The 24929-nt window shown below is 46.9% G+C and overlaps 2 protein-coding genes across 2 annotated transcripts; one reads left to right on the top strand and one right to left on the bottom strand.

The window, feature by feature from the left end:
- The first annotated feature begins 623 nt into the window (after positions 1–623).
- LOC127307159 (outer envelope pore protein 37, chloroplastic) lies at positions 624–4242 on the top strand. The gene is made up of 6 exons (XM_051337864.1): positions 624–1181; positions 1449–1538; positions 2174–2344; positions 2428–2522; positions 3073–3193; positions 3893–4242. Exons 1-6 carry the CDS (start codon positions 696–698, stop codon positions 4022–4024), a joined length of 1095 nt encoding a protein of 364 aa, XP_051193824.1. The 5' UTR covers positions 624–695; the 3' UTR covers positions 4025–4242.
- A 593-nt stretch (positions 4243–4835) lies between these two features.
- On the bottom strand, positions 4836–5984 carry LOC127310285 (cyclin-F2-2-like). The gene has a single exon (XM_051340968.1). It carries the CDS (start codon positions 5982–5984, stop codon positions 4836–4838), a length of 1149 nt encoding a protein of 382 aa, XP_051196928.1.
- Positions 5985–24929: the final 18945 nt, after the last annotated feature.

The raw sequence follows: 24929 nt of genomic DNA, 5'->3' as shown, positions 1-24929 counted from the left end.
TTCCAGATCTGGCGCGAGACGGCAGCAGCCGCCGGCACAAAGCCCGTTCCCACCGAAGAACTGCCGTCCGCACGAGCAGATCCCCGGGCCACCGCACCTGCGGATGCCGCCGGCCGCGCGGTCGACGCCGCCTCACCTCACGATGCCACCGCCTCGCCGCCCGAAACCTCTACGCCAAGCGCAGAGCGGTAGAACCCCCACCTAGGAAGGAAGGCCGCCGCCATCAGACGCCTCCCACACCTCTTGCCGCGCTAGAGACCGGCCCTCGGCCCAGGAGACGCCGGACGACCCGCCACCTAGGCTACAACAAACGCGGCGTTGAGATCCCCCAGCCATGAACCGTGCGGTGGGCCAGGAGTTCAGATCACCGCCGCACCCTTCACTGGCGTCGTGGCCTTCGGCCGGCGACGTCTCTGTGGGCGACGAGGGGAAGGGAGGCGAAGGGGAGGGGCGGCGGCAGGCTAGGGTTCGCCTCCTCGGCCGCCTGAAACGGTTGATCCTCTTCTGGTTTGTCGATTGAAAGCTGCGGGCAATAAATTTTTTTGTTTGTTTTGAAATTAAAACGTTATTTCTGGAAGGAGGGATGGAGTACAGAATTTTTGTAATCGCATAAAAACAAGTAATAACCCCGACCATTCTTCAACTTCCCTCTCCGTCCATTCGATTCTTTGTTCTTCCCACCGCTTCCTCCGCCCATGGCGGCCGCCACCACCGCAACGCCCTCCTCCTCCTCCTCCACCACCAAGAACCCTAACCCCTTCAATCTGCCGCCATGGCTCCGCTGCCCCCTCACCTTCCTCTGCCCGCCCCCTCCTCCTCCCCCGCCGCCCCCTCTCCCGCCGCCCCCGCCGCCCCCACAGCCAGCGGTGGTGCCTCTGGAGCCGCGGCGGAGGCTGCCGGGGCTGCGGGTGACCACGGAGTACGACAGCGAGGAGGCCGTCTTCGCGCACAAGGTGTCGTGCAAGCTCGCGGGCGGGCTCGCCAAGCTGCGGCTGTCGTTCCAGAGCGAACCGCAGGGGCAGGGGGAGGACCCGCGGCACCTCTTCTCCACCCCCGTACTCGGGTTCGTCACCAAGCACTTCTCCGCGATGTATGACGTTGAGCGCAACAACACGCTGCTCCGCGGCAACGCCTCGCTCCCCGGTGGCGCCGTCCAGCTTCGCGCCTCGCACGATGTCAAGGTATATTGCCCCGAATTCCATTTCAATTCCGATTCTGTCTAGTTACTACTCAATTGTGTTCTGAAGGACAGTATGCTATGTGTGTGTGTGTGTGTGTGTGTGTGTGTGTGTGTGTGTGTGTGTGTGTGTGTGTGTGTGTGTGTGCATTTTTGTTACTCTTGGGGTTGGAAAGTGTACTCGCTTTAGATATCTGTTTCACTCACTGATAAAGTTTCCTTTCTACCTCCACTCTCATGAGTCATTGTTCTGCTACTGGTGTATTCTCAGGAGCAAGAAGGAGAAGTTGCAGTGATAACTAGGTTGGGTGATCCATCTTATAGACTTGAGATATCATCTTTGGTGCCTTACAGTGGTTTGGTGAGTTCATAAGCAATTTTTTCTATTTCTTATATGAAAATAAGTGTATATGCAGTTGAGAAATTCCAACAGGGTTCATTTTCTCTTTGATCTGTGATAGCTCAAAAATGTACTGTAGTCGTCACTCCTTAGTGAGCTTAGATGCCACCTTTATTTTTTGGAGGAATTGTGATGTCACATGAGATTAAAAAAAGGCTGAAACCGTTTAGTAGTCATAGAGAGCTTGCAAATGTATATTTCAGATTTCATGTTGTTTAGTAGCTTAGTGCTTCCCACTGTACTCTATTGTATATACTCCTGTATGCAGCAGACCATGTATGAGCTTTGAGGCCACCTGTATGTATCCAGGTCATAGCTCTTTGACATGCTATTTCATATAAAAAAATTGATATAGCATTGAAAACACTGGATGCTCATATGACTTTATTGAAGGTCTATCTGAAAATTTCTTGTTGTTTATGCTTCATACCTCCATCGCCATACTTGATGTTTACTCTAAAGCTGAAATTAGAAGTTTGTGTATGTTGTAGAAACTTAGGTTCTAAGTAACAAGAACGAAGAATCCGTGATGAAAATTTCCAAGAATACGGGATAAAGCCCAGTCATATGTTTAGTTAACCCTGATATTTGTGCAGCCAAGAGCAACACTCCACTTTCCAATCGGTCAAGTTTCAGTGGAAGAGAGGACAAATGAAGACGACCAGAAAATGTTGTCTGTGTATGGGGCTGCAAAAGCTGATTTTTTAGATGGCATTCTTACTGCCCAATACAACGAGAATGATCTGAATCTGAGATATTGTTATAAGGTGATTTATCACTAATATTGTATTTTGTTCTGTTTTGAGACCACCGGCTTTACCTGATTCTGTTATTCCATTCTTTGTGGCAGGACAACGAAGTAACTTTAATTCCAAGTGTCTCCTTGCCTTCCAATGCCGTATCGATGGACTTCAAAAGGCGTTTTGGTCCTTCTGATAAGTTAAGGTCAGCATATTGCCGCTTTTGCCCTGTCCAGTAACAAATGTATCCTCCACCTGTTTCTCCTCTCGAAATCTCTACAGTAGTAATGCTTCTAGTCATGAATTTTCTAAGTTTCTATTAATAATATATGTTCAGATCAAATTCTACATGTTTTTTTTATGCAACATTGAACAACTTCCATTGAGAATCTGCAATAACCAAGCATTCTCACACAGTTTCTTTCCTACCCAATGTCAGACAGTCTCCCTCTGGTTTGTCTTTTCCCTACGGTTAGTTCACATGTAGTTCCAGCTTGGTCGGAAGACTTGAACAACATATTGCCAAAGTAAAGTTTTAGCCAAACGTTTACATTCAGTTATGTGCAAGGATGCAGGAATTACTGTATATAGGACCTGCATCATATATATTCCTTATTTCCCCGTGAATCCTTTCGTTGATTCAGTTATGTGCAAGGATGCAGTAGTAATGCATCATATAAATTTTAGCCAAACGGTTAAATTCAGTTAGCTTATTTCCCAGTGAATCCTTTTGTTGATTTATCCCTTCTTTTCAGCTATCATTTTAACTTCGACACTGATGACTGGAATGCTGTTTATAAGCATACGATCGGTAAAAGTTACAAATTGAAAGCTGGTTATGATTCAGAGGTGCGAGTTGGATGGGCTTCGATTTGGGTATGTACATTGTGGCAACTCTGTTTTGCTCAGCATCCTATTTTATGTACCATAGAGCGTGTGGATTAGAAAATAGGCAGAATTAGCAACTCAGTCTTTCCTATCTCTTAATGATTGCATATTGGTAATCATAATTGGCCTGAAGGTTTCAGCTGTTGCTTGTCAATATATTATGTTATATAGTGGGGAGAACTCTTATACCTTTTTATTCAACATTGAAAGAAGATTGTGTATTGATATGTAACTTTCACTTCAATTCTGAACCTGAAATACACGTGCTCCCTAAGTTTGATTGCTGTTTGGTTACCTGAACTATCCTTGGTTACTATAGTTTCTCTTTTTTTATGACACTTTGCACTTGGTTACCTAAAGCCACCTTTTATCTCCTGCAATGTATACTAACTGGTGTTCTGCATATGCACATGTTATTGAGAAAACAATCATTATATATCAGTAGTATTTTCATGAACTGCATGTTTAAGCTTCTACAATATGGCCAGTCTTTCAGTAAGGCCACTTTGGTAAAATAGCTGCTTAAGAGTATTTAAGACAGTAGCGGAGTTTTGTTGTAGCATTTTACGGTCAAAGTCTAGTGACCTGTCCATTGAAAATATCAAATCGTTGTCTTCTGTTGTTATAGAACACAAACAACCTTTTTGACCGATTCATGACCCAATACACATATTGTTTTGATGTTAGGCTGGACAAGAAGAGGGCAAAGCGAAGACTGCACCGATGAAGATGAAAGTTCAGCTGATGCTTCAAGTGCCCCAGGACAATTTCCGCAATCCTTCTGTACTATTTCGCGTGAAGAAAAGGTGGGATCTGTAGACTGGCACATTCCTCATATATGGAGATGCAGTGCTGGGTACCGAGGCTTTGTCTAACCTTTCGTGTAAGCATCATATGTCATCAGTGGCTACACATGCTGCAAGCCCTAACTATTTTTATCATTTATTCTAGCTTATTGTGCATAATGGCGTCAGTCCTCTGACTTCATTTACAAAGTGTATCGATGTCAATGGTTACAGGGCCTCGTAATTCTTGTCTGGATGAAAGGTTCCTTTGTGTGGGTGTGGGTGTTATTGCTCTAGTGGGTAACATATCCATTTGAGAATCTGTAGACATCTGTGGGTGCACACTTTCTGTAGGAATTCTGTTCAGGCTGTGTTGTAGAAGAAACCCTTTCCTTTTTACTATAATCCCCGGCTGTGAGTACAACCAACTGCGATGAAATGACCAAACTCATTCCTCATAACAGAACTGGACTCTGCATCCTTTCTTGCTAGATCAAGAGAACCATCTCTATCACCCATTATCCAGCCCGGCTCCTGGGGCCTACAAACCTTTTTTGGTTTGTAGTACAAGAAACCCTAACCCCACACAAAAAACATGCACTGGCAGAGCTGAGTTTTTTTTTTTTCCAATCAAGACAAGAGCTTTATTACTCAGGCTGGGAACATAATTACAATCCATGGCCATGGCGCCTACTTATCAGGAGCATCTTGCAACCACAAGTCGGTGCACGACTCCGTTCTAACTGATTTAAACTACAAGACATATCAAGTTATCAACATACCAAATGTAGATTCGAACATCATTTACAATTCAAGATTCAGGTACCTCTCCAGACCTAAATCTTTCAATACAATTCATATTCTTCTTGCAAGAAAACTGGCCAGATCTCGAAGCGAGGATCGGGATTACTGATGTGCAAGGACTGAATGCCAAGGATGAGGTCCGTGGGCTTGTACCCCGTCAGCTCCTCAAAATCTTTGTTCCACTGCCGCACCTGGATGGCCTTGGGGTTTAGGATTAGCCTCGCAAGGAAGACCGCAGACGCCGCCACTGCGGACGGCAGGAGCTGCAGCAATTCGTAGTCGATGACCGATGATTCGGCGAGGTCATGCGCCAACCGCTGGATCTCCAAGTCTTGCTCTCCATTGCTGTGCCTGGTGAAGTGTTCGACAAAGGTGTAGACCGTCGGTCCGCCGAGCTCGTACTGCAGCACAGCCAACATGTTGGACTCCATGTCGGTCACATCCTTGGCCGTGTCGAACCTGCAGAGTTTGGCGATGCCCACGGCGTCCAGATTGAATTTTGTGCACCGCTCCTCGTATTTGGCGGCGGTGTAGAGCGCCGTGGCGCGGAGTAGACGGAGCTCATAGTGCATATCAGCCGTCGACAGGGTTCGCAATGAGAGGAAGCGGTCCACGTAGGAGACGGCGCGGTGAAGCGTGCCGGGGGCGAGGTCGAAGTAATGGCTGAAGTCGTCGATCCAGTACACGAGGTCTTGGCGAATGGACCTGCTCATCTGATCTCCCTGCACCGTCGTCAGGTAGTCTGGCGAGGGCCGCAGCTTGACATTCTTCTCCATCTCCCGGAGGTTGGCGTCCATGTGGGCGTTGTAGTCGGGCAGCAACGCGCAAGTCCGCGGGCGCTTGGCGGAGTTCTTTGAGGCGGCGACGCCCGAGGCAGGAGCAGCGCGTTTTCTTTGGACTGGGTGCCTGGGTGCCATGAACATCTCGACGGCGGGCTGGAGCTCGATAACGTGGGCGTCGAGGAGGGCGGCGGTGAACAGCTCGCGCATCGCCGGGAGTTCGATGGAATCATGGAGTTCTGCGGCGTGGTGGACGGGTGCGGGAGCGAAGTGGAGAGGTGGAAGCGGATCATGAGCATCGATGGCCCGGAGATAGGCGTCGTCAAACTCCGGCGTCCGCTGGTTGCCGCAGGCTAAGAAGGCGGCGGAGAGAGGAGAACCCGAAAGAAACTCAAAGGTGCAGGGATCCATGGCAGGCATACTTGATCGAGAATTCGAGATGGAGAAGAGAAGTGACCGACTCTTGGATCTAGGGTACCTGAGGAGGAAGGGGGCAGCAGGGACCAGGTAGTCTCGATCGAGTCCTACTTATTTATCCTGCATGGTTACTACGTCCGTCGCCGGTTGCTCCCGTATATTCGGAAACCAGTTCGCCACCGGTCTCGTAATAGTCAAAATAGTGGGTTTAATCGCAGTGTAAGAATTACCATTCCAATTGCAACCGTGGAAGCTACGCTACTGCCTTTTGCCGTCAGTAAATTTGAATACAAGCGCTGCGCGGAACCGAAACACGTGAGCGTTTGATTATTGTTTATTGCTTACTTGATTATCTGAAAAAATATGTTTGGAGAATACCCTGGCTACCAGTGAAACCGAACGAAATCAGCGTATTTCTTCCTCACAAAATGCACACCAGACAATGGGTGTGAGCAGAGCAAAGTGCCACTGCACAAGAGCACCCCATAGCCATCCCAATAGTTATTTGGACTTCGGCGTTTTTTTTTTGAGCCACACCGGCCTGTTTTCGAAGTAGCCGGTTAATTTTGGAGCCCAATACAATCGTCGGCAACCCCGTGCCGATCCCTTCGCACGGGGTGTCGTACGGACGCGATGGCGCCTCAGGCCACGTAGGATTAGGCGTGTGGGGCCGTCTTGCCAGCGAGAGTAGATGCCTATAGCGGATTAACTGCCCCCGTGGAGAAGGCGGTCATCGTCTTCAATGGGCGCGACGGTTCCTAAGGCGACAACTCGACGGCGATGCGACGGTTCCTGCTCATGAATACGCACCACCGCATGCTGTAAAACGCCCGTCCCTCCCCGTCTCCGCCCAATCCACCACTCCCATCCTCTGTCAAACCCTAGCCGCCGCTGCCATATTATGTCCTCCGCAAGGGAGCACACTCACGAGGCCGGCTCTAGAGGTACTGACATCGGTGAATACATGCCGCACAACCTCAACCTCGATGAGGCGGAGGTGTTTCACCGAGCCCGTCTACTCGTTCCGCTAGAGTACCGCCTCCCGCACGGGTGGCATTTGTCGAACACCGGCTACGCGGTCCCACCATTGCCGGCAGGGGCGGAGCCCCGCACGCGCATTGACGAGTGTCGGGCGCAGATGATGCCGTAGCAGTGCGCAACTGAGGTGGTGGTCGACAAGCCGCGACTGAGTGGACGCGCTCCAGTGGGAGCGCGAGGCGGAGATCACTAGGTCCGCCAGCCCTAACTCCGGCATGTTCAACTGCGTCGGCCGACGAGTATGGTGGTATGGCGTGGCGTAGATCCCATGCTCGACGCGTATGGCTACCGCCCACAACAGCCTAAGGAGACTTATCGTCGGACAGTGTGCTACCACGTGGCCTTGTCCACTTCCCCCACGGCGCTTTCGGGTACGTCGCGCTCCGGCTCAAGCTCCGGCGGCCGGCAGCGGTCGGCACTCTACCCCAATCAAGACAGAGCGGAGGGATCGTCATCCGGGACGGGGCAAGGTCGTCTTCCTCGACACCAGCGCCCCTCCGCCCGAAGAAGGAGCCGATGGTGAAGAAGGAGGAAGCACCGACCTCCCCCCGGTCCTCCCGTTCCAGCCGGAGAAGACAATATGGGAACTGGAGCTGAAGTTGCAGGCAGCTGCCCGCGGTGGCGACTATCCAGAGGATGCATTGGGGCAGCATCTGCTGTTGCAGCGGTCGTTCAACGAGGACGTGCCTACAATGAGCGATAGGCAGGCATCATCGTGGTAGGCGATCGACATCAACAACGTCGTCGACCTCGATGCTCCTGGTACTGCTCCGGCGGTGGGAAGGAGGACTCTTTATCAGACTTCAAGTTCGGATCGAATGATGATGGTGATGGCGCCGATAGCGCCTTCGACCACTAGTTTTAATTTGTTCGTCTTTTAGTATATATTTTGCAAACTTTCTATAAATTCAAACGAAATCCAACGTCTTTTGTGCATATTCAAACCCTAAAAACTTTTGGGAGTCTACATTTTAGAGTCGTTGGTGTGTGCACCCTCTCCCTGAATTGGGAAGAAGGTGCCGGCGCCCCAGTAGAACAATATCGGCGCACCTGCCAGCATCTATTTGGGGCACACCGGTGAAGATGCTCTAACAAAGAGAAATGTTGAAGGCGGTGAGCTTTCGCAGAAACACTGACCGACTAGAGCATTTCAAGTAGGCCATTTGAATTGTAACTATTATTTGCCGGCTTGTAGGTCACATAGATCTATGTGGACCGAAAAAAGCGTCCGCGGACTAGATATGGTAAACTGTATTTTTTTTATAAAATCACCGGAGACAGAACATGCGTTCTATTTGACATTTGATGACTGCATACATACAACGATTTTGCATAAAATTGGACCTAAACCTACGGAAATCGCCACCACGGCAAACTAAGTACCAAAATTCGGCTCATGGATGCTCATGGTACCCTGTAGTTACGGCGGTGACGCAGAAAAAGATTGTGGCAGCGCCTTCACTCGTCATCGCTGACGAGGTTGTTGGAGTTCACAGCGGAAAACAAAAAAAATCTAACCAACGTACTATGATTGTCCAGATCTATCTAAGAGTAATGCTATAATGGAGATGGTTTCGGTGACGTACCCTCGTAGACTGAAAATGATTAACGTTCCGCTAAACGTGGATGATGTTGTCGTACTCGTCAACAAGCTTAGGGTCGAGTTCAATCCTCGCCACACGATGTCGAGTGCCGGAAGTGTAGCACCATTGTAGTCTCCGATGCAATAGAGGTGTGGAAGTAGTTCTTCTAGTTCCAAACCTCAGCAGCGTACCCGTGTACTGAGTTGGGTTGACTCCCTCCATGTGCAGCTCTTCGAGGAAACACGCTCAGGGAGAGAAAACTAGAGATAGAAGGCACCCTAGGGGGAGGGACCTTGGGAATTGTGGTGTGTCTTCTCCTCCCTACATGTGTCCACTATATTTAGGGGAAAGGGAGGGAGAGGAGGTTATCGTTCCGCAAGGTGGGAAAAAAGGTCGGAGTGGTGCGGCCGGCCACCATGGCCCGCGCCACCCCCGCTTCCTTGGCCCTGCCGGCCCCCTCTTGGTCCATGGGGTGGCCGGCCACCACTCTCAATCGCCTTCCCTTCCGGGAGGAGCCTATTTAGGTTGGGAATCCTTTTATGATTAATTAAATGAATAGTTTAATATTAATCCAGTTATTTAATACATAATATATAATTTAATCTCGTTGATCCGATACACCTCCCGAATACTCCCGGAACCTTTCCGGTTCTCTCTTATCTATTCTCCAATGAATCCAAAACTATCTCAAGTGTCGTTGAACCCTTAAGCTTGTTACCCTATGGTCCGAGAACAAAACAGACATGATCGAGATGAATCTCCGATCAATGATCACCAGGGTGACCTAGATGGCCACAATGATCCATGTGTATTCTACGAAGATATGATCTTCCTTTGAACCAATACGCTGAGTCCTATTCCCTTTGTTACTTCGATACCGACACTCATCCGAGATATGATCGTCGATATCATCATACCTAGTTTGATCTCATTACCGCCAAGGCTATTCAACTCGCTCATGTGTGATTCCATCCTCATGATCTATTCATGCACTGCGCAGCTTCATGGATGTAATCACACCGAGTGGGCCCAGAGTATCTATCTGTAACGTGGATGAAAAAATCCCGCTCTTGACACATATGACTTAGCCTACCCCTTCGGAATACCCGAGAGCACATTTATGATCACCTTTTTACGGAGTGAAGGTTGATGCAATAAAGGCAGCCTCCGATGATAGTGATTAGATATGATCTCACGGTGTAAGGATTGGGTCACTGCGCTTTCATAAATATTGCAACGTTGAACTTTGTGACTTGATGGTGTCATAATACTTATATATTGGATATGTCCATCATATCATTCATCCAATAATATGATCCCATTGTCAGTTGACATAAATGTCCATGATCAGGAAACATTGGTCATGGAACGACCACAATGATCTAGTTTGCATATATGATCACTAGGGACCCCTGGTTTGTTTATAATACCACACATGTATCAATGTACCTAATTAATACCGTTATAGTATGTCACGAAACTATTATGAACTTTTGAGATATAATAGTAATGAATACTCCATATTATTTGCCTCTAGGGCACTATCTCCAACAAAGGTTGTAGTACACCTTGCCCCGCTCCTCCGCCACCACCCGCTACTACTCTGCTAGATAATTAGGCACAATTTCCATGATTAATTCTAGAATATTAAACATGTCAACAACAACTAACATGTGAAACTCGAACATACTAGATGCATTAATCAACATGAACAGTACCAGGGAAAACGGTACAACATCCATCGCTAAACAGATCGAGATATGTCGCACGTACCGCTCTAGTGGAGGTGGTGGTGGAGGTGTACCAGTCATCGTTGCAGCAGTAACGTTGTTGATGATAGCGTTGTTGACGACGGGTCGAAGTAGACAGTGTTGAAGGCGACGGTAGGCAGCACCGCCCGACTTGGACGGAAGATGACCCGTGATGAAGAGCTTGAGCAGTCACGAAGAGTGCTTCCCAAAAAACTAATTCGCCCTCTCCCGTATAGGATCACAAAGGCGAGCGGTTCTGGAGACCTGCTCTCACGTTCGCCGGTGCACGCCGACATGCGGGATGGAGTAGGCTACGATGGAAGCGCAAGGAGAGAGAGGTGGCAAAACCCTAACTCGTGTATTGGATGTTTTTCTGCGATAGTCGGGCAAGAGATTATATAGGCTCAGGGAACCCTAGGCAGCATGGCCCACGCCCACGTCACATGCACGTTTCGAGTCGGTTACAGATAGCCCACGATCCGGGAGTGACCCGAACCGACTAACTGTGACGTATCCGTCTAGGACTCTATTCGTTTTCCTAAACTGCAAAAAGAAAGGAAATTCTCAGCTCGAGGCTCAATCCACTCACCACGACCGCGACGCGACGCATCGAGTCGAGTCGAGACGAGCGAGGAGGAGGAGGAGCGCGCGTGTACTACACCTATTCTCACTCACTTACAAATGGTGGAACAACCCACCTTATACGGTGGTCTAACTTCTTTCCAACTTTCCATGTGGGACTAAACTTCCGACCTCTTGCCACTCCCTTGTGAGCTGCCACCAACTTGGGCTCAAACTCACAAGGCTACCACTATGTGGGCTTTGAGATTTATAGCAAAATCTGAAATCTAATGTGGGTCACTATATGTGGGCCCTATATTTCAACAATCCCCCAGCAGATCTCAAATACCCATTTAGAGATTTACCAAAACTTGGTGCTTGTTTATATACCAGTGTTTAAGCAAAGACTATTAAGTTGAATTCTGCCTAAAACCTTAAGCTATCCATTCATTCTTGAAGAATGGACTAAGTCTTGAATTACAAGTTTCGCGTGAACAGGTTTCACTCAAAGTAATAACCAGTACATGGCTGCCAGTAGCCTACCCCTCGGGTGAAGCATATGCGTCATACTTCGTGATCTCTTCATGAGTTTACTAGAGATCACCCAAATCTCACAGATTGTGACATTTAACAATCAGACTCATATATGTGTGTTCTTTCATGAATGATTTGTAGGACAACATCTTTGCTAAAATAGCCAACATAAACACATTAAGCTTTGTTGCCAACCTGCCTTATATCAATTGAGAGTTGTGCATCTTCACATAGAGAGGGTTACATAATACTCTCCTCAATTAAACCACAAGTTTGTTATTCCAAGGTCCTAATTCACGGGATCTCCGATCACAAAGGTTGGGTTACTACTATGGTGTAACATCAATGGGTCTCAAACCCATCTCCCTCGATGCACTTTCTATCACATTACATGATAGTCCCTTTGTAAAGTGATCTGCCAGGTTTTTGTCTGTTTGAATATACGTAACAATTATTACTCTTGAGTTTCGCAATTTACTGATAGACTTTAAACGTCTCTTTACGTGTCTTGATGACTTCACGTTATCCTTAGAATTATTCACTTTTACAATTACAGTTTGATTTTCGCAATTGAAAAGGATTGCCAAAACAGATTTTTCAACCACATGCAAGTCCATCAAGAGCTCACGCAACCATTCTGATTCAACAGTGGCTGTGTCTAAAGCAGTAAGTTTTGCTTCCATAGTTGACCTCATCATTTGTTTGCAAGACCTCCATGATATTTCGCCAGCTCCAAAGGTGAATACATACCCACTAGTGGTGTAGAGATCAACTACATTAGAGATCCAATTCGAGTCACTATATCCTTCAAGCATAGTTGGGTGATCTAAATAGTGGTTCTTATAACTCATTTTACCACATAGGTAGCGCATGACCCTATCAAGTGCATGTCCATGATCAGTACCCGGGTTTGACATGAACCTACTCAACTTGCTAACATCAAAAGAGATGTCAGGTCTAGTCGCGCTCGCAAAGTACATGAGTGATCCAACGATATGAGAATACCTCAACTGATCTATGGCAATCCTCCGGTTCTTCCGTAGTGTCACACTGTGATCATAAGGTATTGAAGAAGACTTGCTATCAATATATCCGAACCGGTTCAAGATCTTCTCAACATAATGGGATTGCATTATAGTAATCTCACTCTTGTTCTTAATCAGCTTGATGTTCAGAATCACATCAGCTTCTCCCAGACCTTTCATATCAAAGCTATTTGACAAGAAAGACTTGACTTTGTTTATTAATTCCATGTATGTACCAAAGATCAGAATATCATCCACATACAAACATAGTATAACCCCTTCGCACCCACCATGGCGATAGTAAACACACTTTTCAGCCTCATTAACAGCAAAGACTACAGAAGTTAAAGTTCTATCAAACTTCTCATGCAATTTCTTAGGTGCTTGTTTTATACCATATAAAGATTTCAGCAACTTGCACACCTTTCTTTCTTCACCTTTTACTACAAACCCATCGAGCTGATCCATATAGATTTCCTCTTCGAACTCTCCACTAAGAAAAACTGTATTTACGTCCATTTGATGAAAATAAGACCATATGAGGCAACCATGGACAGTAGTACTCGAATGGTGGTAAGTCTAGCCACATGTGAATAGGTGTCGAAGTAATCTTTGCCTTCTCTCCGTGCGTAGCCTTTCGCAACAAGCTGCACATTGTACTTCTCAATAGTACCATCGGGCCTTAGCTTCTTCTTGAACACCCATTTGCAACCCACGGGCTTGCATCCATGGGGTCGTTCTGATAGCTCCCTGATACGTTGCAAACGTATCTATAAGTTTTGATGCTCCATGCTTGTTTTACATCAATTGCTATATGTTTTTTTTACACTTCGTGACACTTTTATGCATTTTCTGGCACTAACCTAATGACAAGATGCCACAGTGCCAGTTCCCCGTTTTTTGCTGTTTTGTATTTCAGAAAAGTTGTACAAAAAATATTCTCGTAATTGCACAAAACAAAAGCCAAACTTCCTATTTTTCCCAGAGCGAAGACGGAGTCCATAGACGAGACAAAGGGAGGCACAAGCTGGCCAAACCACCCCTAGGCGCGGCCTAGACCTGGCCCGCACCTACGGTAGGTCTAGGGTCGCCAGGCCTCCACCGACCTCGCCCTTCAGCCTATATAAATCCTTCGACGAGAAAACCCTGAATATACACGACTCCATCCACGAAAAGTTCCATCGCCGCCGCCATCATCTAGACGAGTTTCGGGGGTCAGAAATTCCTGTTCTGGCACCCCGCCGGGATAGGGATTGACCCCCGGAGCCATCTCCATCGACTCCACCACCTCCACTTCAACTTCATGATGATTTGTGAGTTGTTCCCCTTGGGACTACGGGTTCTTGGTTGTAGCTAGTTGGTACTGTCTCTCCCATGTACTTCAATACAATGATCTCATGAGCTGCCTTACATGATTGAGATCCATATGATGTAATCGGTGTTGTGTTTGTTGGGATCCGATAAATTGTGGAATTGTGATCAGATTGTTTATCATATTATCATACTACTGTTATTTAAGATCTTGCATGCTCTCCGGTACTTGTAGTTACCTAGATCAAGTAGTTGCATGTATCTCCAAGAGGGAGTATTTATGCTCGATAGTGGGGTCATGCCTCTAGTTTTCTGGGAGAGTGACGTTTAACTTCTAAGATTGTAGATGTGATGTTGCTACTAGGGAGAAAACAACAATGTTTTATCTAAGGATATTTCTATTGTTTACTTTACACACATTGCTTAATGCGATAGCCTGTTGCTTGCAACTTAATACTGGAAGGGGTTTGGATGATAACCTAAAGGTGGATTATTAGTTATAGATGTAGTTGGATTACGGTCTATGTATTATGTTGTAATGCCCAATTAAATACTACAATAACCTTTATCCTATCATAGCATGCATTGTCATGCCCTCACAATTATCAATTGCACAACTGCAATTTGTTCATCCAATACATGTTATTTGGAGAGTTACCACTAGTGTAGATAGCTGGGAATCCCGGTCCTTCTGTCACCATCATTGCTCTAAAGTCAACTACGCACTGGAATATTTTTCGGTGCCAACTCCTCTGTGTTACTGCTACTGCTGCTGTGTTACTATTGCCATTGCTCTCATATTACTGCTGCTTTCACATCACCGCTGTTACTAGTGCTTTTCCAGGTGCAACTAAATTGACAACTCCCCTGTTAAGGCTTAATTATAAGTATTCTTTACCTCCCCTTGTGTTGAATCAATAAATTTGGTTTTACTTTCCTCGAAGACTGTTGCGATCCTCTATACATGTGGGTCATCAAGACTATTTTCTAGCGCCGTTGCTGGGGAAAACAAGACACTCCATCAAGCCCCATCAACCGCCATCACTCCCAAGTTCCTTTAGAAAGAATCGAGTACATCTCATTAATTATGGACAGCTTCTTTCCAGTCATCTGCATCTGGAGATGCATATGCTTCTGCAATGGACGTGGGAGTATCATCCACAAGGTACACAATGAAATCATCACCAAAGGATTTTGCAATCCTCTGTGTCTCGCTCTGTATAGGAGCTTTATTGTCATCCTTCTCAGTAACATTCTCATGTGATTGTTAAAAATACTCATTATATGTACTAGATTCAGGAATTAACACGGTAAAAATTCTAGAAATGCTATGCATATCTTTCATAGGAACATATTCTCAAAAAATGTTGCATCACGAGATTTCATAATAGTATCAACATGCATATCAGGTACCTCAGATTGAACTACTAAAAATCTATAACCTACACTCCGCGGAGCATAACCTACAAAGATACAATCCCACTGTCTTTGGTTCGAGTTTGCGCTTCTTAGTAATTGCATATTGAATTTTGCCAAACATCCCCATGTGCACAAATACAAAAGTGATGGTTTTCTCCCAACCCACTCCTCGTAAGGGATTTTATCTTTATTCTTGTTAGGAACTCTATTCAGGACATGACATGAAGTCAACAAAGCACCCCCCACCATGCCTTAGATAAACCAGCAATGGCTAACATGGAATTCACCAAGTCAGTCAGCGTGCGTTTTTTCCTCTCGGCAATCCCATTTAATTGGGGCAAGTAGGGAGGCGTCCTCTCATGAATAATGCTATGTTCCTCACAGAATTCATCAAAGATTTTAGGAAAATATTCACCACCACGATCCGACCTAAGACGCTTGATCTTTCTCTCTAGTTGATTTTCAAATTTGGCCATATAAATTTAAAGTAGTCTAAAGTTCATCTTCTGTTCGTAACAAATAAACATAGAAAAATCTAGTCGCATCATCAATCAATGTCACGAATATCTCTTTCCACCTTTTGTCAACACACAATTCATCTCGCATAAATCAGAATGTATGAGTTCTAGAGGTGCCAAGTTTCTCTCCCCGGCCGCCTTGTGAGGCTTCCGAGGTTGCTTTGATTGCACACAACTATGTCACTTAGAACCTTTGGCAATGGTGAAATTCAGAATTAAAGTCAAACTGGATAGCGGAGACACTAAACCAAAATTAATGTGACTTAAACAAGAATGCCGAATCCTAGTATCATCACTAAAATTGCTACAAATATGGTTCAGATACTTATTGATGAAATCAGAAAGCGAAAAGCGGAACAAGCCTCTGCACTAGCATGGACCAATAAATTGTCCAAACTTGGAAACACCTACTTTATTCGACTCTAAAACAACCTTAAACCCATCTCTGCATAGAAGGGAGCCGCTAACGAGATTCTTGTTCATAGTAGGGAAATGATGCACATTCCTCAGCTGCATGATCTTCCCCGAAGTGAACTTCAGATCTACCGTGCCAACATCACGAACAGAAACAAGTGACCCATTCCCCGTAAATACGGAAGAATCCTGAGCGACTTGGTAAGAAGTGAACATGGATATATCAGCACACACATGTACATTAGCACCCGTATCAATCCACCAACATGGATATTGAAATACCAAAAAAACAATAAAGAGATTACCGTACCCATCAGCATTGCTAGTGGTCACAGGGTTGACATGCTTCGCCTTTTTCTTGCGGTCTGCTCGCTCTAGGCAGTCCTTAGAAAAGTTGCCAGCCTCTCCACAGGTAAAGCAGCTCAGACCTGCTTTGTTTATCATCATCTTCTTCTTGAAGGTTGTAGTCTTCATAGGCATATTGAAGGAGGGCCTAGTATTCCCTTTGTTCTTGTTGTAGGATTTCTTCTGCACCATGTTGGCATTAGACTGACCATCTCTTTTCTCAGTAGTATCCTTAGCCTGAGCTTTCTCCTCAACATCAAGAGACACTATCAGATTTTCAACTAATATCTCGTGTTTGTTGTGTTTGAGATTTATGGCAAAGTTCATCCATGAAGGGGGCAACTTAGCGATAATGCATCCAGCCACAAACTTGTTAGGTAAGGCACACTTAAGGAGTTTAACCTCTTTCGCAATGCACTGTATCTCATGAGCTTGTTCGAGTACAGAACAAATGTTCACCATCCTGATGTCATGGAAGGTCTCCCCGATGTACAGTTCACTTCCTGCATCGTTTCACCGAATTTAGCATTCAGTGCATCCCATAGCTCTTTCCCGTCTTTTATGTGCATATCCAACGAAGAGAGTATGGTCTTCCTTGAACTTTTTTTGATCTTGGTCAGATATTGTTCCCTTAGGTAAGCCATTACTAACTTCGAACACTTTCAGATGAGTAAGCCAGAGCGTGGCCTTAATCTGCCACCTCAGTGCACACCGGTAAACTTATCCGGCCTCAGTGCATCAGCAAAACCAGCCATTGTTTACTCAGGAAATTTCCAACAATTAGGTTTTTGGATTGTTGGATAATTAGGCGCAATTTACATGATTAATTCCAGAATATTAAACATGACGCCATCAAATAACATGTGAAACTCAAACATACTAGATGCATTAATCAACATGAACAGTAGCAGGGCAAATGGTACAACATCCATCTCTAAACAGATCGAGATAAGTCACATGTACCGCTCTGGTGGAGGTTTAGAAGTTGTCGTTGCAACAGTAACATTCTTCATGACAACGTTGTTGACGACGGGTCGAAGTAGATAGCGTTGAAGGCAACAGTAGGCAGCACCGTCCGACTTGGACGGAAGATGACCCGTGATGAAGAGCTTGAGCAGTCGTGCATAGCGCTTCCCAAAAACCTAATTCTCCCTCTCACGTACAGGATTGCAAAGGCGAGCGGTTCCGAAGACCTGCTCTCCCGTGCATGCCGGCTGGCGGGATGGAGTAGGCTACGATGGCGGCACAAGCAGAGAGAGGTGGCAAAACCCTAACTCGTGTATTGGATGTTTTTCTGCGGTAGCTGGGCAAGAGATTATATAGGCTCGAAACCCTATGCAACATGGCCCACGCCCATGTCGCACGCATGTTTTGAGTCGATTACAGATAGCCCACGATCCGGGAGCGACCCGAACCAACTAACTGCGACGCATCCGTCTAGAACTCTATTCGTTTTCCTGGACTGCAAAAAGAAAGGAAAGTCTCGGCTCGAGGCTCAAGGCTCAATCCACTCACCATGATTGCAACGCGTCTAGTCGAGACGAGCGAGGAGGAGGACTGCATGTGTACCACTCCTATTCTTAGTCACTTACAAGTGGTGGAACAACCCACCTTATAAGATGGTCTAACTTCCTCCCAATTTTCCATGTGGGAGTAAACTTCCCACCTCTTGCCACTCCCTACTGAGCTACCACCAACTTGGACTCAAACTCACAAGACTGCCACTATGTGGACTTTGAGATTTATCGGGAAATATGAAATCTAATATGAGCCACTATATTTGGGCCCAATATTTCAACATCATCCACCTTCTCTTCTTTTTGTGGGGGTATCTCTTGCCGTTCTCTTTCCAAAAAAAATTGGTTTAGTCTCGATCGAAGTTCCCAAACTCTATATAATGTATTTCTAAAATATCCTTCTATTTGGTTAGTAAATGAAAAAGGGAAAATCTTTGTATGGGTCGGGCGGCACTACCGCTGGCGCTACCACCCCACTTCTGCACCCGGGCTTCCCGCCCATGGTTTCTCCCTCGTACTAGGTCGGCACTACAGCGCGAGCCCAATAGCCGGTAGTACCGGTGCCCGGCCCGACCCCATCTCCTCTCCTAGTCTGCCTCTCCCAGGCGCTTGGTCGGTAGTACCGTCGACCGAGCTAGTACTACCGGGTTGGCCCAATTCCTGGCCGAAGATCACCTTCCCCCGCACTGTCTGTTGTTCTGAGCCGCGATCGGCCGGTAGTACCGCCGCTCAGGCCAATACTACCGACCCATGTGCAGATTTGGCCAGTCTGCTCCCCAACGGGTAGAAAATCGAGCCCTCTTTTAAGGCCTCTCTCTCCCCCTTTCCACTAGTTCTTATTCCTCACTTGCTCTCCTCCATTGTTGTCCATTTGAGAGCTTCCTTTCCCTCTAGTACCTCCATTATTCTTACACCCATTTGAGAAAAAGAGAGAGATCTAGATCTATAATCCCACCAATCAAATTCTTCTCTTTGTGAGGGAATTCCTAGATCTAGTTATTAGAGAGAAATTTGGTGTTCCTCCTCCTATTTGTTCTTCCTCTCTTATTCCTCCAATAGCTTTAGTAGCTTTGCTAGAATTTTAAAGTGATGGATTTTACCATATTTATGGTGTTCTTTCCATTGCATTTGGTGCATCGATTTGACTTCTTCGCGGTGATACGTATAGGTGAAATTTCGTGAGATATTCTCTTTGGGAGATTGTTCCTGGTGCTTGTTCCTCTTGGGTCTTTGGACCCTAGAAGGCTTAGTGATCTTTGTGGTGCCCTTGGGGCCTTCAATTAAGTTGTGGAGATTTCTTAAGTGTGAAGTCTTTGTGGCGGTTTCTTGGGAGCCTCAAATTAAGTTGTGGAGTTTGCTCCAATCTTTGTGCGGGTTTGGTGACCAACCTCAAGGTTCCATCGTGGATTGAGGACTTCCCTTTTAGTGGGAAGGCTCGAGGAGAATATGGTGAGGTCTTCATAGGGTTGGGAGCCTTGTGCCTCCACACCGCTCCAACAGAGAGTATCTATCACTCGCAAGAGTGTGAACTTTGGGATACACCGTTGTCATTGCATTACCTCGGTTATTCCTATATTTCAGCTCTTTACTTACACACTTTACTTTGTGGTAGCCTTCGTACTTGATGTTATATATCTTGTTATCACATAGTTGATTATCATAAGTTGTTGGTACACATAGCCACATAGGTGAACCCTAGTTATATAGGTTTTGTGCTTGACAAATTAAACACTAGTTTTATTTCGCATTGGTTTAAGCCATAATCAAAAGAGTTTTAAACCACCTATTCACCATAAATTCAATGCATGCTTGTATTAATAGTCCTTTCATATCATGTGTAAATTGCGTGAATAAATCACATGATGATATGATTGGTATTCCTTATTACCATAGTATAAATGCTTCTACATCCTCTAGTTATTGTGCGTCTAACAATGTGGAGGAAACCGAAAAATTAATATAATGGTATTGACAAGGTCATGTATGGAGCTTCAAGTAGCTCTTCATGATTCTAAATAATAGTGTGGTTCTTGATAATTTTTTCTTAAAATTTGAAAAACTCAATTAATATGAACCGGAGGGAGTAACAAACATGTCGAAAGGAAAGCAGAATAAGTGGAGGAAAGAAACGTGGAGATGGTGCGAGAAGAACGCATGAAAACTTCAGAAGGACACGTATAGCCGATTCAGAAATTACGTGTCACAACACCGACTAAAACCGCTGAAACAATGGAACGATATAACCAATGACCTGCAAAATCCACGCTTGCCGGTAGCCGGTAACTGAAACCTCCAAAAATAAAGGAAAGGCAAAGCCATTAATATAGAAACCAAACCAACCAGGTAGTAAATAGGAAACGTGGCAGCACACGTACGGATGGAAAGGCTGGAAATTAGCACATCAACAGTACCAAACGATGGAGAGAGCTAGAAATCAGCTAGATTTTATATAGTGTATAATAAGCTTTATTTATTGAAAGGGAGGTAATTAAGCATGTGCATGACCAGAAAAAATGCTCGCACCTGGTTGTTGCCGTAGCTGGCACAACATCTCGCAGCTCACATTTCCTCCAACTCCAAGTGAGATTCAGATGTAAATCCCCATAGTCTTTTAACATGATGTGAAGTAGGGTAACAAAAAAAAAATCCACGGTACCAAAATCAGGGATATAGGGCGCGTTTGGTAGCCTGTATGTCCCTTGGCTCGCATCGGCCCAGCTTTTTTTGGCCCGTTTGGTTACCTGGGCGAGGCCGTGTTCTTGCAGGAACCGCTTCTCAAAGAACCCTCGGGCTAGGCCCTGGTGGAACGCCCGGTTCGGCCATTTCTACCGAGCCACCCCCATCTCCGTAGAAGTGGAGAGCGCGACGTTCTCGCAGAGCCACCGCGGGAGATGGCGGGAGCTCGCGCGGGACGGCAAAATCTCGGCGGGATGAATTCAGTCACCACGCTTTAATTTTCACCACCGCAACAGGGGCGGCTCTCTCACCGGAAAATCCAAATCCCCCATTTCCCCCATTTCGAGCTCATCCGTCGTTGCCGATCTAGTGACTTGGCCGACTCTACCTCACCCGCACGGTCGGCGAGGCTTGCGGCGGCAACGGTGGCTGTCGCGGCGGCTACTGGCCGCGGATGGTCGTCTTCTTCCTCTGCATCGATGACTTCGGTTGTGGTAAGCTTTTGCAAACCCTAGCCTTAGATCTAGAACTTTTGGGTACACACGCGGTGTCTGAACGAATCCATTGTAGGACATTCCTTCGTCGCCGGTGGAGGTTGTGGAGGTTTTCCAGGTTCCATCTGACTACGACGGGGACCGTTCTCGCCGTTGACTCTTCCACTGGGATGGTGGTGCTGCCTACATCTTCGCCAGGGTCCCCTGCTTCCCCGACCTCGGTGCTGCGTGTGGCTCCTTTGACTGTAAGGCCGCTATTATTATCTCGTTGTTCATTGATGTGGTAGTGGTAGTTCATTGATCTGCTAGTGCTTAAGGATGTCCATGTGGTAGTGCTAGTTCTTTGATATGCTAGTGTTTGTCTTGTAGGCGATCGTACCTTTGGGCTCCCCTAATCTGTCTGTGCCTACTGTGAATGCTCAGCCATGTCTCATTGCAAGCAAACCAGCCATGGTTTGGAAACCTGAGCTATCAGAGTTTGTGCTGAACCGGTTGGTTCAGCTCGTTCGTAGCGGTGTCTGCTTCGACATGGGATTCAAGGAGCAGCATATGACGAAGGTAGCCGCGGATGTTCTTGCATTCGCCGGCGTACATGTCACCACTCTTCATCTGTACAACCACATCAGAAATTGGAAGACGAAGTGGAGCGTCATTATGAAGATGAAATCCGATCGCATTCTGGACTGGAGTGAAGATGGTTGCTGCTTCTACGGCGGTGATGAAGGGACGGCGGACGAGTACATCCAGGTACGAAGCCTCATTGAGTTCCTGCAAAGATCTGAAAGTATATATATGTAAATGTCGTCCGCACTAACAGTTGTTCCTTGTGGATTGCAGCGCTACCCGAAGCACCGTCAGTATGTCGGCACCCCGATCACGAACTACGCTCAGATGAAGACGATATTCACTCCCCGTTTTGTGTGCAAGGCGCAGCTGTTCCAGCCTAACTTGCTGGTCACGGCTATTGACTTTATTGCAGACAATGAAGCAGAGTATGTCGTCTACCGTAATCTGCAGCCACCGGAGAGGAGGAGCTAGCTTAGGATCTGGCTCCGCAACCAGTTTCCTGCTTACTGCTTCTGCTTCCTTCGTCATGATCCGCTGATTTTGGGAGGTGATCTTGTGTCCCTCCATTAGCTAGGACTTGCTACAACCTGATCCCCGGTCTGTAATGATGAATTTGTTCGAGGTGGTATATAGTAACCCCTCGTGTGATGAACCTTTGATGCATCACGGAGTAGTTGCTTCGTTCGTGATGCATCGCCCACTAAGTAGTTGCTGTGTATTACCAGCACCTTTTGTGATGAACTGAATCTGATGTGTGCTGTTATTCAGTACCGGGTAACCTCACCACTCTAAGTGAAGGGGTTACCACAACACTGAGCTATCTGCAATCAAACGTGCCGTGGGCTGCATGAGCAGAGAAGAAAATAATGTAAATGGGCAACTAAACGATAGGGCCTGTGTTCCTTCTCCAATGCGTAAAAGGCCTCACGGGCTACCAAATGACCCGACTTTCATGGCCCATGGCCCGTTCGCGACGCGCTGGTGAATCCATCCCGCTGGAGCAGTGAGCCACGATTTCGATGCAGGCAACCAAACGCGTCCATAATGTACCAAAACATGGAAAACGGGGCTCCCCCTCAAATCCCAAATTTTCATGTGTCTCATGTTGCAGTACAGGATATGGACGTCCGTGAGCAGATTTAGTCATGGTCTCCAAGATGACAGTAGCATGTTTCGCGTGCGTGTATGCTAGACACAAGTTGTGTACGTCTCAACATCTGTATACAACTGCTGAATACGACAGCAGGCACCCTGGTGTTGAAGATAGGCCGGAGATTCGTGGAGCCGGGAAATAACGAGGCTCAGCAAATAAGCAGCAGGAAGAGAAGGTACAACGACATCAGGCATCCCTGGTGTTGATGATACACCGGAGATTGGTTGAGCCGAGAAATAACTAGGCTCAACAAATAAGCAGCAGTGAGAGAAGGTACAACGACAGCAGGCATCCCTGGTGTTGAAGATAGACCGGAGATTGGTGGAGCCGAGAAATAACGAGGCTCAGCAAATAAGCAGCAGGGAGAGGCATCGCTAGTGTTGAAGATAGACCGATAATTGGTGGAGCCTAAAAATAACGAGGCTCAACAAATAAGCAGTAAGGAGAGAAGGTACAACGCGTAGCACAAAGCGGGATCCACCCACATGATCAAGCATGCGACCCTTGACAGCCTGAACTGCTCGTGCATTTGATGCGCGGACGGACGGCGGCCAAGGCAACCGATTCAGGAGCAGCATGGGTTGTCCCACGTCTAGCGCTCAATTTGACATCATGCTATTATGTAAAGTGGCGGTCCTACAATTTTATCATTGGGTATGCCGCACAAAAAAATGACGATGATTTTGATATGATGTATTTACTTATTTAATAAATAACTATTCAATTTGCATTGTTAAACAATATATGCTTACTTCGTCCCAAAATAATTTTCTCAACTTTTATATATGAAAGTAATGGAAGTATTTTAGTTAGAGATACATCCGTATTTAGAAACAATTGAGTATGTAAATACTAACTTCGAAAGTTGCAAAAAATTATCACAAAAATAGAGGGATGTAATATTTGCGGATTGGTACTTCACGAATGTTATATCAACGACTGGCATACTACAACATGCAGTGGTATGCAGGGTCACCACACCTCCCCAGGCGGCGCCTCCAAGAAGGTCACGGCGCAACAACGCGTCGCCGCCGCCCAATCAGCGAGATTTTGGACTTCCGTCCGGGAGATGGGGAAAATGTGAGTGGATGGGACCACAGCTAGGGTTTCCCCTGGCCCCGAGCAACCCAACAGTACCCACGAAGCACTAACAGGAGCCAGTGGGGGGAGAAGGAGCCAAGGACTGCCGATACTACCTCAGAAACTTACGTGAACCGGAGATCCACGCCGCAGACGCCGCCCGCCGCCGCCTCACCTCCCGAGTAGTCGAGGACGCCAGGCCGAGGCACCGACCACGATGCCCGCCGTAGGACATCGGGGGAAGACGAGCCAGCGCCCTCGCCGCTCGTCGACTAGACGCATCGGGGCCGCCCGACCCGAGGCAGTCCAGATGCAGCCCAGACCTAGGCCCGCTGGCCCAGATCTGGGCCCGCCGCCGCCACCCATGGCCACGGCCAAGCCGTCGCCGCGCAAGCCAGCCACTAGTCGTGCCGCCACCCGCCGGAGCTGCGTCTTCATCATGCCGTGGGCGAACCACCGCGCCGTCGCGCCAAACGTGGAGCACGGCGCCCCCGCTGACCGCGCCAGCCCGCGCCACCACAATCACGCGAGGGGGAGAAAGGTGCCCCGTAGGCGCCGGCGCCCCGGGGATTTGCCCGGCGACGCCCTTGGGCAGCGGCGAGGAAGGGAAGGAGGGAGGAGGGGCTGGGGTTGGGGTTACTAGGGTTCCGCCCTGCGCTCGCGGGAGCGGCAGTACAGCGGGAGTTGCAGTTGTCTTTGAGTTAATTTTGAGTGATTAGTCCTTAGTTTTTCTTTTAGCAGCCTGATGGTTCTCTGCCCGAATCTTCTGGGATAGGGACATGATATTGTAAATTACATCTCTACCTTCTATAGAAATACAGCACGCGTTCCCCGTGCTCTCCAAAAAAATGTTGTGGTGTATCACAAAAACGGCTATGAACAGCTCTTTTATTCACACTTGCAATAATCAGGTGTTACATTTCACAGATCTTGTCCTATATATGGGTGCTCCG

The sequence above is a fragment of the Lolium perenne genome, chromosome 6 (assembly GCF_019359855.2).
Source record: "Lolium perenne isolate Kyuss_39 chromosome 6, Kyuss_2.0, whole genome shotgun sequence".
Lineage (NCBI taxonomy): Eukaryota > Viridiplantae > Streptophyta > Magnoliopsida > Poales > Poaceae > Lolium > Lolium perenne.
Note: the sequence above shows the minus strand (reverse complement) of the source record. Positions and strands in the feature narration are given on the sequence as shown.

Excerpts from the sequence above, each read along its gene's own strand:
- LOC127310285 (XM_051340968.1), bottom strand. The coding sequence starts at position 5,984 with ATGGATCCCTGCACCTTTGAGTTTCTTTCGGGTTCTCCTCTCTCCGCC.
- LOC127307159 (XM_051337864.1), top strand. The coding sequence starts at position 696 with ATGGCGGCCGCCACCACCGCAACGCCCTCCTCCTCCTCCTCCACCACC. Across the intron at positions 1,182-1,448 it reads GCGCCTCGCACGATGTCAAG|GAGCAAGAAGGAGAAGTTGC; the intron begins GTATATTGCCCC and ends GTGTATTCTCAG. Across the intron at positions 2,523-3,072 it reads GGTCCTTCTGATAAGTTAAG|CTATCATTTTAACTTCGACA; the intron begins GTCAGCATATTG and ends CCTTCTTTTCAG.